The 14,908-nt window shown below is 46.9% G+C and overlaps 1 protein-coding gene across 1 annotated transcript in view; it reads right to left on the bottom strand.

Annotated features, from left to right (window-relative positions):
- Positions 1–10,045, bottom strand: part of LOC146177408 (neprilysin-4-like) — a 57,075-nt gene extending 47,030 nt beyond the window's left edge. Inside the window, exon 1 of the mRNA XM_084581549.1 lies at positions 9,614–10,045. Coding sequence (XP_084437675.1) covers positions 9,614–10,045 — 432 coding nt within the window. The remainder of the gene's footprint in view (positions 1–9,613) is intronic.
- Between the last annotated feature and the right edge of the window lie 4,863 nt (positions 10,046–14,908).

The following is a 14,908-nucleotide window of genomic DNA, read 5'->3' on the forward strand; positions in this document are numbered from 1 at the left end:
AAGCACTCTCCCAGAATCTGTCGAAGTAGGCTACACAAAGATAAAACTGAGGCCCTACATCCCTAACCCACGCCGTTGCTTCAAATGTCAGAAATATGGCCATGGCTCTCAGAGTTGCCGTGGCCAACTCACATGTGCAAAGTGTGCCTCGCACGAACACCCTACAGATAACTGTGAAGAACAGCTGCTTCTCTGCTCAAACTGCGAAGGTAACCACCCAGCTTATTCACGCTCATGCCCATACTGGAAAAAAGAAAAAGAAATAATTACATTGAAAGTCACCGAAAACATATCTTACGGAGAGGCACGAAAGCGGCTTTCTCTTCCTCAAAAGCCACACTACTCCGTTGTGACGCAGCAGGGCGCGGCATCACAGCGGTCGTCGGCACCTGCCCAGGAAGCACACAGTTCTTCCAGGGAAGCGCCACCTGCGCCCTCGGTGGAGTCGGCTAGCGCTACTCCACCACCACCCGCAAAGCTGGCTGTGCGGACCCCCAGGTCAGCCGGCCCAAAGGCCTCGACCCATGAGTCGAGGCCTAAAACTGACAATCCTGTGCTTTCAGCACAGTCGTCCACCGCATCTGAAGATGCGATGGACACAACTTCTTCACCCCAGCTGCCTAGGCGGCAAAGCTCACTGGAGCGAAAAAGAAAGGAAAAAGTCCCAATAACAGGTCCCAAGGACCTACAAACCTAAATTTAAACTTGTCCCTTAAATAACTTTTAATTATGGCGCTCCTCATTTATTGGAACTGCCGAGGACTCTTTAAAAATTTAGATGATATATATGAAATTCTTCCGGACTATCAACCAAACATACTTTGTCTGCAAGAAACCCATTTAAAACCAGCAGACTCAAATTTCCTTAAGCAATATAATGTATTCAGGAACGACAGGCAAGGCAGCTCTCACTCCTCTGGTGGCGTTGCCATTGTAACACAAAAATCAATCCCCTCTCGAAACATCTCACTCAACACAGACTTAGAGGCAGTGGCAATCAGAAGCTTAGTTTATGGCAAAATAACAACCGTATGTTCCCTGTATATTGCTCCAACTTATAAGCTAAGTAGCGAAAGTTTTGAAAAACTGATTGATCAACTTCCGGAACCTTGGTTGCTGGTCGGAGACTTTAATGCTCACCACCCATTATGGGGATGTACAAGAACGGACTCCCGAGGCGTTCTTATCGAAAAATTCTTATTGTCCTCGGGATCATGCTTACTAAACACGAAACAGCCAACTTACTACAATATAGCTTATAACTCTTACACATCCATAGATCTAGCCATTGGCTCCTCGATGTTCCTGGCAGCTACAGAGTGGACTGTCATTAACAATCTATACGGAAGTGACCATTTTCCGATGTTAATAAAATATACTGGGAACGGAAATGAAAATGCGTCGAATCCCAGAAAATTCAAAGAAAATGCAGCCAACTGGAAGATGTTCAGGGAACACTCATCATTGGCCAGTTCATTAGTTACTGACTTAGGCGTTGATGAAACTCAACGCTTAATCACGCTGCACATCATAGAGGCAGCAGAAAATTACATTCCACAGACGTCAAGTAAGCCACGAAATAAACGAAGACCCTGGTGGAATGCAGAATGTAAGACTGCTCGTGAAACTCAAAACAGGGCATGGTCGAAACTACGCCGATACCCCACAGCTGAAAACCTAATAGCCTTTAAGCGTGCAAAGGCAAATGGCAGGCGTATTTGACGCATCTCCAAGCGAGAAAGCTGGTCATCATTCCTTTCTTCAGTGAACTCCTATTCTGACGCACACAAAGTTCACAACAGGATAAGAGCACTTAAAGGATATAGCACAGTCCCAACGCCCCTTGTCAACACCAGTGGTGACTCCCTTGAACATCAAGCAGACACACTAGGGCAACACTTTGAATACATATTCAGCTCAGCACACTATACAGATTCCTTTTTGCGGCACAAGGCAAGAGAGGAGAGGAAGCACATACATGATAAAAGGCCATCCTCAGGAGGATACAATAGCCCATTCACCATGCAGGAGCTGAAGATTGCACTAGACACATGTGGTAACACAGCACCAGGTCCTGACAGGATCACATATGGAATGCTCAGGCATCTGCATGTGAACACTGTTGAAACCCTACTCTACCTGTATAATAAAGTATGGGCCACAGGACGCTTTCCTAAAGCATGGAAGGAAGCGATCATCATCCCAATATTAAAACCCGGAAAAGAACCCACACTTGCTGCTACTTATCGGCCTATCGCACTAACCAGCTGTCTATGCAAGCTTTTTGAGAAAATGGTAAATCGTCGCCTTCTCCATTTCCTTGAATACAATGGTCTTCTTTATCAAAACCAAGCTGGTTTTAGAGCTGGGCGATCAACAGCTGATCAGCTCATTGCCTTTGAGTCTTATGCAAGGGATGCTTTTGTACATAAACAACATTGTTTATCTGTCTTTCTCGATCTTGAAAAAGCATATGATACCACTTGGCGCTATGGTATCATCCGCGACCTCTTTTCTCTTGGCATCACAGGAAACATGTTGAGCACAATTCGAAGTTACTTGTCTGAACGGACCTTCAAAGTTCGTGTTGGCAATGCATATTCAAAGCAGTACATTCAAGAAAATGGTGTCCCTCAAGATGGTGTTCTCAGTTGCAGACTTTTTGTAGTCAAAATGAACTCTTTAAAAAGCGTGCTGCCAAAAACTATTTCTTGTTCTGCATATGTTGATGACGTCCAGATAAGCTTCAAATCTTGCAACTTGGCCATCTGTGAACGACACATTCAGCTAGGTGTAAACAAATTGTCCAGGTGGGCTGATGACAATGGGTTTAAATTTAACTCTGGAAAGAGTGGTTGTGTACTTTTCTCTAAGCAGCGTGGCATCAGGCCTGACCCCAACATTACACTGAATGGCCAGAGCCTTGCCTTTCAAAAAGAACATAAATTTCTTGGCGTAGTTGTTGACGAAAAACTTTCCTTCATTCCCCACATAAAACAGTTGCGACTGAAGTGTCTCAAAGCGATGAATTTGCTAAAAATTCTCTCTCACCGGTCATGGGGCACAGACCGCGACTGCCTTCTGAACCTTCTGAATAGTGTAGTTCTATCACGCATTGACTATTGCTCGATGGTTTATGGGTCAGCATCATCCTCTGCGCTACAATTGCTCGATCCCGTGCACCACCTCGGCCTTCGCCTCGCTACGGGCGCTTTCCGAACTAGCCCAATTGCTAGCCTCTATGTCGAGGCGAACCGATGGTCACTGCAACGAAGGAGACAATTTACTTCTCTAACTTATGCTACGAAGGTACTATGCCAACTGGACCATCCATGTCGTCGGCTCCTGCTTGACAAAACTGGCACAGCACTTTTCTAAAAAAAACCATCTCTAACACCACCATATCCAATCAGAGTTGCCACGCACATTGAATATCTGAATGTTTCAGTTACCAGTCTTCATACAACTTCCATAAAAGACCTAGCTGCTCCTTGGGAAATGCACGGTGTTAATTGCGACCTGTCATTTCTTGAAGTGGGCAAACATGCATCCCCTATTGCCATACAGCAGCACTTCATGTCACTTCAGGAGACGTACACTTGTGATGAATATTACACTGATGCTTCGAAGTCTGCTCAAGTCTCCTGTGCAGCACATGGACCACAGTTTTCACAGTCAAAAACCCTGAACAGACATACTAGTATATTTACCGCTGAATGCCATGGTATCCTTTTAGCTGTGAGACACATTATAGAAAATAAAGTAAAGACGTCGATCATCTACACAGACTCCCTCAGTGTTTTAACGTCCCTATTCTTTTGGAAATGGCAAAATAAGAACCCAGTACTGAACTCTCTTTATAACACCCTTATGTTTGCCCATGAACAAGAAATTAAAATTACACTGTGTTGGGTGCCAGGCCTCCGTTGTTTACCTGGTGATGAGGCAGCTGATAGGCTAGCTGCTTCAGCTGCCCTTCGAAATGACACAGACATTGATAAGATACCTTATCATGACCTCAAACCACACATAAAAAACATGATTCGACAACAACGGCAAGAGGAATGGGACGCAGCATCAGAAAATAAACTACACACAATAAAGGCAAAAATAGGCAGGTACACCACAGAAAAACAAGACAGATTTAAAGAAGTAGCCCTGTGCAGGCTGAGAATTGGCCACACATACATAACCCATACATATCTTTTAACCAACTCTCCTGCACCACACTGCTCGAGATGTGGTGATCGACTCACTATCATTCATGTTTTAATCATATGTGCACAACTGGAACCAGAAAGAAGACGTCATTTTTCCTCCTTGTTCACTCATCAAACACCTGCACACCCATCCATTTTTATTGGCGACAACCCAATGTTTCCTTTAAAACAGGTGCTGAAATTTTTATCACAAGTAGGCTTTTTACATGAAATTTCTTATCGACGTGGGTCTCAGCCCACTCCTCCTTGAGAGGACGGATGAGATCTTTTAATACATCTACTTATACATTGCGCATCCATTATATATCACAAATGAATTTTAGGCCCTATACACCATTGTTTTTAGCGATATTACAGAGCGAATACATTTTTAGGCCCTATACATCAGTTTTTTATCCCGTCATGAAAAATCACAACTATTCCATTATATAAACTTGAGTGCACTGTTAACCTTGAGTTTGGCGCTCTTTGGCCTGAGTCGCCCTTGCGCCATTAAAATCCATCATCATCATCATCATCATAATCTCAAGATTTCTCTTATTCTTCCTTTCCCTAAACCTGGCAAAAGCCTTCGACATCCTAGTAATTTGCGTCCAATCGCCCTGACTTCACATCTCTGTAAACTCATCGAGCGTCTGCTGCATACCCGAATTAGTCACAACATTGAATAGGGCAGTCCTGGATTTCATCCAGCTCAAGCCGGCTTCCGCCCTAACCACGAAACGCATGACTGCCTTTGGCGTTTGCGAAGAGTTCTGAATAGAGCTAATCGTATAGCGCTATCTGACTATCTCCTGGCTGTCGATATACGCAAAGCCTTTGACAATGTTCGCCATGAGGTTATCCTGGAGGAACTCGCCAAACGATTTCCTAGTAATCGTGTCTAAATCTGGATCCACAATATTTGACGTCTAGACCCATTCAGCTACATGGCAAAGCTTTGGGATGGGTGCCGAGAACCTATTACTTGGATAGGGGTGTACCTCAGGGCTCCATTCTCGGACCCATATCGCTCAACTTGGCCATGACACGCGTCGCCGAGAATCTGGAAATCAGCACAAGCGCAAGATTCGCTATATATGCCGATGATATTACCGTCTTGTCTGAGGCAGCAGATTACGCAGACAAATATTCTATGCAGACTGAATTTCAGGCGGCCCTTCTTTGTCTTGAAGATACACTAACCAAAATTGGCCTCGAGCTCGCACCACATAAAACAGAATTGATTAGTATCGACGGAAAGCATAAAACCAACCCAGTATGCAGATCCATCTACACATCAGAGGCAACACCATCACCTCCTCAAATGGTCAAATCCGCATTCATGGCCTGCCCATCTCAAGGTGCAACAGTCTCCAGAAATGGGTTCATCAGCTACAACGCCTTTGGCCAGCACTGCTACACACTATTCGTCGTCGGTCCAACCGGCACGATGGTGCACGGCAACATGCCTGCCGTGCGATGGCCCGAGCAGCGGCGGTCGGAAAAAGCCTCTATGGCACAACCGTCCTCCAACTGTCGAAGACTGTCTTCGCTAAGGTCGAACGCCTTCATCGCGCAACACCACGCACTATTACCGGCCTACCTAAGCACACTCCTATAGCCGAACTTGAGCGTTTGGCCGCTCTTCCACCGCTCACTACCATCGTTGCCAAGTCACAGACGCGTCATCGAATATGTCTAGAGAACACTGTCCAAGGGCGTCGCCTGCTGGCCTGGGATGTACAGCGCAACGACAAACCACCAGCCCTATATGCATCTCTTCCCCCTTGGGAGATGCCAGTAGTAACACGCCTCCACCGCCGACCTATACACCGCGATTTTGTCATTCCCCGAGAGCTCCTGGCTGCCCATCACCGACAATAGCGAATCCCTGATACGACTGACATATACTCCGACGCATCGATTAGAAGCGAGTTTGCATAAATGGGCTGGGTATGCGTTGACAACACTTCCCTTTCAGGCGCTTATGCCTGCCACCTACCTCAAGGTACCCCTCTTCATGCTGAACTCCTCGCGATTTGGGGAGCCTTGTCAGGAGTGCCTTGCACCGGAACTGCTTCAATACGTATTCTTACTGATTCCTATGAAGCTTACAAGGAAATCGCTACTCCGGGTTCACAAGATGCAACAGGTACAGCGATATAGCGTCTCCTTAAACGCCACCAACTCGCGACCAGAACTGTCGCCATTCACTGGATCCCAGGTCACTCGGACGAATCAGGGGGCAATGCGGCGGCACACGCCGCGGCTTCCTTGGCAAGTGGGATGTCCACATTTACTTCCCCGCCCCCTTGATTAATCCTTACTCGACCTCGGGCGGGCAACTCAACCCTTCTCTTGCCCTTAAGCACTATACTCGGGACCAGTCTTCGTAGCCTCCGTCAGCATCGCATGCAGGTGGCCACACCAGACCCACCTTTTACAAGAAAAACCCACCTCACCCGAAGTCAAGAAGTCTTTTTGAACACGCTCATTGCCCATTCGGCTTACACGTCACGTCTTATGGCCCGCTGGCGTCAGTATACAGAGAAAATGATTACGTGCCCCTACTGCACGACTCTAACTCGCGGCAGCATATCTCATCTACTCTGGGATTGGCCTGCCTTTACTACTGGACGCTCCGAGAACAAACCCTACCGCCTGAACTACCGGTCCCTTCTAGAAACTGATGCTAACACAAAGGTGATATTTGCGAAGTATGGCTCGCGTAGTGGCCTGATTAGAGCAATGTGATTGGAGTGATGATCTAAACAATGAACATTCTGTCTACTCCCATTTATCCCCATCCATGGCCATGAGCCTTCACATTCAATAATTCAATAAAGGACATTCAATCAATCAATCACTCACATTGCACAGCAAACGGATGTCTCTCCGTTTCGCCTCCATCGAAACGCAGCCGCCGCTAGAGGCCGAATAGCACCAGCTTAGATTGAATGAGCATAAGAAGGAGAAGAGAGCAGCGGAGACACCCGAACGGTGCGAGGAACGCCTTGCCAAATGATGCCAGACCGCCGAGCGTAATAGACGGAGTATAGCCGCCGAGATGGGCCTATGGAAGAGTTCAGTCAACGGGAAGCAACAGAGGGGGACTGGAAGGCACGTCGTTTGACTGATCAGTCCATTCGAGTTACTGAAAGCGACCTGCACATTTGAAGAAGACTTTGTGAACAATTCATTTGGGCACATGTGTAATGTGTGCGACAGACTGTGGCACCAAATGAACTTGACACCAGTGATACAATGTATGAGACAGCCTTTGGAGACTGCCGAATCGAAATTTTGTATAGAGAAAATCCATTTTTTTCACTCTCATCATCATATACCCACTGCAGGACGAAGGCCTCTCCCATATTTGTCAAATTAGCTGCATCCCCTTGACCCCTGTGAACACCTTGACCTCATCCACCCACCTAACTTTCTGCTGCTCCCTGCTACGCTTTCCTTCGATTGGAATCCAGTTCGTTGCCCTAAGCGACCATCGGCTATCCTCTCTTCGCACTACATGTTCTGCCCATGCCCGTTACTACATGATTTCCCCCAGAATATCAGTAACTTGAGTTATTTCTCTGACCCGATCTGCAGGCTTCATACCTCTTAATTTTATTCCAACCATTTTTCGTTCCGCCCCCCTCTGCGTTGTCCTCAACGTAAGTAGAACCCTCTTGGTCCCTCTTGGTTAGCCGCCATGTTTCGGCCCCATAGGTGAGTACAGGTAAGATGCAACTGTTGTATACTTCCCTCTTTAGTGATACCACCCCGCCGGGGTGGCGCAGTGGTTACGGCGCTCGACTACTGTTCCCAGGGACGCGGGATTGAATTCCGGCCTCCGCGGCAGCTTTTCGTTGCAGGCGAAGAGCAAGGCGCCCGTGTGCTGTTCGATGTCAGTGCACGTTAAAGAATCCCAGGTGGTCAAAATTTTCGGGGACCTCCACTACGGCGTCTCTCATAGCCTGAGTTGCTTTGGGAGGTTAAGCCCCACAAACCAACCATCTTTAGCGATACCGGTAAGCTGCTAGTCATAATCTGAGAGTGCTTGCCAAATGCGCTCCTTCCCAATCTTACCTTTTCATGGTCCGGATCGGCGGTTACTACCTGTCCTAAGTAGACATATTCGCCTACTACTTCCAGTGCTTTGCTACCTAACGTAAACTGCTGTTTCGTCCCGAGGGTGTTGAACAATACCTTAGTCTTCTGAATATTGATTTTCAAGCCTACCTTTCTACTTTTCCTGTCTAGGTCATCAATCATTACTTGCAGCTCTTCCCCCGAGTTACTGAGCAAGGCAACATCATCAGCAAATCGCAGATTACTGAGGTATTCTCCATCTACCGTTATTCCTAACTGCTCGCATTCCCACTCTCTGAATACTTCCTCTAAGCACTTCCCACTCTCACTCCCACCTTTCTCCCTTCTGTTACGGCGCGGTTCAGGTGTCCATGATACAAGTTGGACACATACTGAGTCTTTACTTCCTGTGAACCAATTTATGTATAGATAAAATTGAAACAGCTGCATGCTACTTCACAGATCACCGTGCAGCCTTTGTCTCTGTCAAGCAAAGTTAATAAAGAGTATACCCAACGTCTCTCATTCCTAAACATAGATTACCATAAGCTCAGCAAGGGAAACGTATACCACTCGATACGTATATCTTGGCATAGCATAACTAAGCCACTGTCAAACTGTTTCTCCGGTAATTGCAGTGTGAAGCACCAACGCACTGTGACTTGCAGAAGTTGTGGAAGAAGGCGAGCCTAGGCAAAACAAAAGTTAGAGGGTATCTTAGATGTCTCTTAAGAATGGCGAAAGCCTACCATTCCTCTTCTAACATTTGCTTCTCATCGCTTGCCTCTCATCGATGTTATTGCAGTGCTACATATAGTTATAAGCGGTTTATAGGAAAGTAAAGGGGCGGTTTATATCTTACACTTTCTCCGGCAAACTGTCGCGTGGCGTTCTTTGGCGCGCGTTGTAGTGTGGCTTTGCAGATGGAAGAATGCTAGATAAGAACACATTTCGCGGAACCTCGCGGAATATAACATATCTAGCGCACAACTCTCGCGCGCGGGATTTCGTCACATCAACCTAGAAAGACTTTCGCCTTAAAAGTTGTGCGGTGTGAGAAAGATGAACAAAGAAGAGGGCGCAAGAGACTTGCTAGTTAGTTTAGAGGTTCGGCCTGGACGCTGGACTGACATAAAACTCGCTCTTACATTAAGAGTAATAATACGTAATGTGGTCGACCTCAAGGAATAACAAGAAACTTCATTCATATGTCTGAACAGATGAGCATTTATATTAAATCACAAAATGCATTTCAACTCGCTCAATCGTTTTTTTCTGATGCAGCCTTTCAACCAGCTATACCGCGCATGTATGAAGTTTACCTGCAAGCCCTGTACGTCAAAAGCCTTCATCAACTCCTTGGCATAGTAGTATCCCAAGCCGCCGTGCAACATCGCCTTGGTGCCGTCATTGTAGTAAAGAGGCGGCGCCAGGGTTCCCAGAGAAAGCGCCAGCTGGTTCAACACGTGCTCGTACTGGACGTACGGCTCCGTGATGCTATTGCGGATACGCAACTCTTCCAAGCCAGCGTCTGAGCCAAGACGAGCTCGTGACAAGCGCCTGGTTTCGATCCAGTGATGCGCGAATGACGGCGCTTTCTCGGGGAAGTTAGCGTACGCCTTTTCGAGCATCTCCGCCTTGAGAAACTCCTGGGCTGGCCACAGCACCCTACGCATATTCCTTAGCTTCTCGGCAGCGACATGCTGAGTCTGATTGTCCAGCCACAATGCAGCGAGACTCTTCTCCGTGGCCATCTGCTAAGAGTCGGAGTATATAGAGAGTATGGTTCCATAGTATGCACACAACAGGTGAAACAGTCGTTTACAAGAGCGCCTTAGGTAACCAGTGTGCTGTCGGCATCAAAGGCGTAGTTAGGCCTAAAATGAGTGCATTATCATTCATGCATCCTCAGAGCACACCGGGAAACTTTTGTAGCTACAGCTCTTAATCGCACTAAACGGGCGTATGATATGTAAGGCAATATGTTGGTTTGATTTCTTTTGTTGGGATTAACTTCCCGAAGCTCCTGAGGCTATGAGAGACGCCGTATTGAAGGACTCCGGAAATTTAGACCACCTGGGGTTTTTTAACGTGCACTGACATCGCACAGAACACGGGCGCCTTGCTTTTCGCCTCCATCAAAAAGTGGCCGTCGAGGCCGGGATTCGATCCCGCGTCTTTGGGCACAGTAGTCGAGCGCCGGCGCCACCAGGGCGGGGTGTAAGGCAATATGTGAGGAGGGTTGATGGAGAATATCTCAGAAATCTACGCCTCGGTGATGACACCGTCTGCTAAGTAACTCAGAGAAACAGTTGCGACTAGGGAATTCAGGGAATTCAGGAACAGCACTTTAAAAGAGGTAGCGAACGGCTAGACGTGGTAGGCGAATATGGCTATATATAACAGGCAGTAACCGCAGATCCGAACCATGAAAGAGAAGTTACCAAAGGAATAAGATTGGACCGGAGTACATTTGGAAGGTACAGGCCCATTATGACTATCAGCTAACCCGTATTACTCAAGAGTAAAGTATGTAACAGTTAAATCTTAACGGTACTCATCTATGAGGCTAAGATGCGGAGGCTAACAAAAAAAGGTTTTATTTAAGTTAAGAACAACGCCGAGAATTATGGTACGAAAAATGAAACGTGTAACGTTAAGAGATCGGAAGGGTGCAGGCTTAGTAACAGAAATGACTCAATTTAATGATATTCCAGTCGTAATCAAGAGGAAAATATTGGGCAATGGTAGGACATGTAGTGCCAATAGAGAATAATCGATGGTCGACTAAAGTAACCATTTGGATTTCAATCGAAGGAGAGCGTCAGGGGGTGGCAGAAAATTCGTGAGTAGATGAGCAAAAAGTTCGAAGGTGTTAAGTGTGTGCAGATTGCACTGGACCTGGTTAATTGTAGGAAAATGTGTGAGACCTTCGCTTTGCAGTGGCTATAGTCCGGTGATAATGATGTAAGAATTGGCTGGTAGGGACGCTCCCCCTTACAATTCACGTCAATCGAGTTTTTATTTGTGCATAGGAAACGTGTTATCTTCGCACTGCGTAAAGGCAATGTACAGTCTTTGTAAAAAGTGTAGAGCCCGACGGGTCTGCTTCTGAGCCCCTTTGTGCGGCTTGTAAAGCATTTCTGATGTTCCTAATCCCATGATGATAAGATTTTTTGTCCTTTCTTCTCCAGTGGGAACGGCCTCCGCTAAATCAGCGCCACTATACGGCTCAAAAGCAGACCCCCCGGGCTCTATACTTATGACAAAGGCTGTACCTACGTAGTTCTGCTAAACTCTGTGAAAGTTCCGTCGAGTTATGGCTACGCCTTCTTGAAAACTTCGAGTAGTATCGACAATTTGTCTACTTGACCACTCTGTGCTTCTGGTTGGTATCAGTCGTCTAAACAAACTCAAGATCATGCAACAGGAGCGAATATGTTTACTTTTTCAGACTAGGCAGCTAAGCTGGAGCTGTCTCATTTTTATTGTGGAGAGAAGGGCCACTGCATATACACATCTACATCGACGAATCGGAAGACACCCTTGTTGAATCGTTATAAAAATAATAGTTCACAGTCATCATCATCATCATCATCATCAGTTTAAAAATACCCAGTGCAAGGCGAAGGTCTCTCCCATATTTCTCCAATTAACCCGGTTCTCTGCTAGCGGCATTCACTTGACCCCTGTGGGCTTCTTAACCTCATCCGCCCACCTAATTTTCTGCCACCCCCTGTTCACTTTTCCTTCCCTTGGAGTCCGATTTGTTGCCCTAAGCGACCATCGGTTATCCTCTCTTAGCACTACATGTCCTGCCCATGCCCATTTCTTCTTGAGTTCCACTAGAATGTCAGTAACTGTAGCAATTTCTCTCACCCACTCTGTACACTTCCTAACCTTTAATGTTACCCCTACCATTTTTCGCTCCACATCCCTCTGCGTTCTCCTCAACTTAAATAGAACCCTCTTGGTTAGCCTCCACGTTTCAGCCCCTTAGGTGAGTACAGGTAAGATGCCACTGTTGTATACTTTCCTCTTGAGCGACAACGGCAAGCTGCTAGTCATAATCTGCCAGTGCTTGTCAAATGCGCTCCATCCCAACTTATTATTCTTGTTATTTCCTTTTCATGGTGTGGATCTGCGGTTACTACCTGTCCTAAGAAGACATATTCGCCTACTACTTCGAGTGCTTCGCTACCTAACGTAAACTGCTGTGCCTTCCCAAGGCTGTTGAACATTACCTTAGTCTTCTGCATATTGATTTTCAAGCCTTTCTTTCTACTTTTCCTTTCTAGGTCAGCAATCATTATTTGTAGTTCATCTCCTGACTGACTTAGCAAGACAATGTCATCAGCAATTCGCAGATTACTGAGGTATTCTCCATCTACCCTTATCTCTAACTGCTCCCATTCTAAGTGTCTGAATACTGCATCTAAGCAAGCAGGCGTTAGCAGTACATTCTGAATATTTTTCCAGAGATTGATTATCAGGCTAATGGCTGTGGAGACTGCAGCCATAAAATTAGGAGACGCCTGCTTCTGGGAAAGAGAGCCTGGCCAGCCTTGACCGCCTAGTAAAGAGCAGAAACATTACACTGCCAACCAAGTTCCGTATAACTCATGCTATGGGCTTTCCAGTTGTGATGTATCGATGGGAGGGTTGGACTGTGAAGAAGGCTGACCGCCGAAGAATTGACGCGTTTGAATTGTGGTGCTGGCGAAGACTCTTGAGAGTTCCTTGGACGGCCAGATGATCAAATCAGTCGATATTAACCATAAACCCTAACTGCTCATTGGAGGTTCAAATTCTAAAGTTAAAACTCAGCTACTTCGGTCATCTGATGAGAAGAGAGGAGTCGCTGGAGAAAGATTTGATTTTGGGAAAGGTTGCAGGTCGCCGGAGAAGGGGTAGGCATCGAACGCAATGGTTAGATGGCATCCTCCAGGCGCTGCAGATGAAGTTATGTGATGTTAGGAAGATAGTGAGAGACCGGAAAGCCTGCTGTGATATGGTCCATAGGGTCACGAAGAGTCGGACATGACTGAACGACTGAAATGAACTGAACTGTCCTCGAAAACCTAGAATTGTTCATTTTTCACTAAATATTAGTGGAAATATTGCCATTCGTGTGCAGTTATCCTTATAAATACCTTGCAATAATTAGCGATCAGCTGGACTATGGAAAGCAACGTATGTAACTCATTTGTTCACCTACACTCATTTGTTCAGCTACCCAAGCGCGTTCCTGATAAACATTATCTCGGGCACTAAGACGGTTACTTGATAAGAGCATCATGCAATTCCTCCTCGGCTGCCTCTAGCGCTACTCAATTAACCTTGGCGTTCACAGACCACGTCAGAACGTGGTTACTTCCCATTAGTCAATATCTGTACCACTTACCCCTGGTGCCCTTTAGAACAGTTCGCATACCTCAAGAACACCAGTGAGCTGATTCTCGATGCGGCGGTGTTCTTCTTCCGGAAACAGTGCTACTGCCGCGGCGGAGGCCACCAGGAGGGTGTAACTGAACTCGACCTGGCGGGAGCAGAAGGGCAGCCGCTCTTGTTTCGCTAGCGCGTTGCTTCCGTGGAAGATGAGCAGGCCAGCGCTTGGGATGGCTACAGGTGCGTACGCGAACAGGAACAGCCAAGCGAGGTGGTGGAGCACGGCGCGGTTGCCTGTAGTGCTGAAAATCACGCGCAGACTGTCCCACAGAGCCACGTCGCTGAAAAGCACCAAGTCCTGCATGGTGAACGGCTGGTCGGTTCCTAGCGTGGTGTTAAATACGTACTCAACGTACGTCGCACTAGAGGCCGACCAGAGGCCGACAAATTCTCTTAGTGAATACACCGCGGGAACAGGGGGCTTTCGCGAGGACGCGCGGACCAAGTGGGCGAATGCGTATTGGAGGGTCTTGTAGGCTTCTTCTATTCCTTTAGGAGAGGGCAAACGAGTCGTGTAATTAGCAAAAAGTTTGAAAACGTTGGTGTAAACTTTTTGAAAGTTTATCTTTGGTATTTGTTTAAAGAGATCCTTCCAATACAGCATCCGGTCGCTGTGAGTAAAGAGAACACGGCACTTCTGACCATTGTTCTCGGCTGCTGGGAGGAGCTTCAGCGAGAACCAGAGGTACACTTGCCAGTTGAACGCAAGGTCGAATAGCACATTGAGAGGCCGCCGTTTAGGTTCTTGGTTCTCGGGCCACAAAAGGCCATGCTCATGCATAAAGCCGTTGAGGACGTCGACTTGAGAGCCCGTTTGCGTCATGCAGCTATCCAACATGGCTGCCGCTTTTCTTGCCACAGGCAACTGGGCGCCGCTCTTGTGCAGCGTATCGGGCAGCTTGCTGAGCCACACCACGACCATCTCCTCGAGAGCCGAGCTTGATAGCTCAGAGAGGTCATCGCGGGGCATCCAGCGGCCGCAGACGTACGCAGCGAAGTCGTGGCATGGGTCCACGCTCCTGTCCAGCTGGCTTTCAATGAGGTCCCTGCCATAACCGCCATAGACATATTAGCTATTATATCAAGGAGCTTACAGAAATTTTCAGAAAAACATTCATATTCACAGAGCGAGTCAATGTGAGAGACATTCAACGTCACTTGAAGCGCGA

This window comes from Amblyomma maculatum, chromosome 10, assembly GCF_055883805.1.
Source record: "Amblyomma maculatum isolate TAMU_Amacu chromosome 10, ASM5588380v1, whole genome shotgun sequence".
NCBI lineage: Eukaryota > Metazoa > Arthropoda > Arachnida > Ixodida > Ixodidae > Amblyomma > Amblyomma maculatum.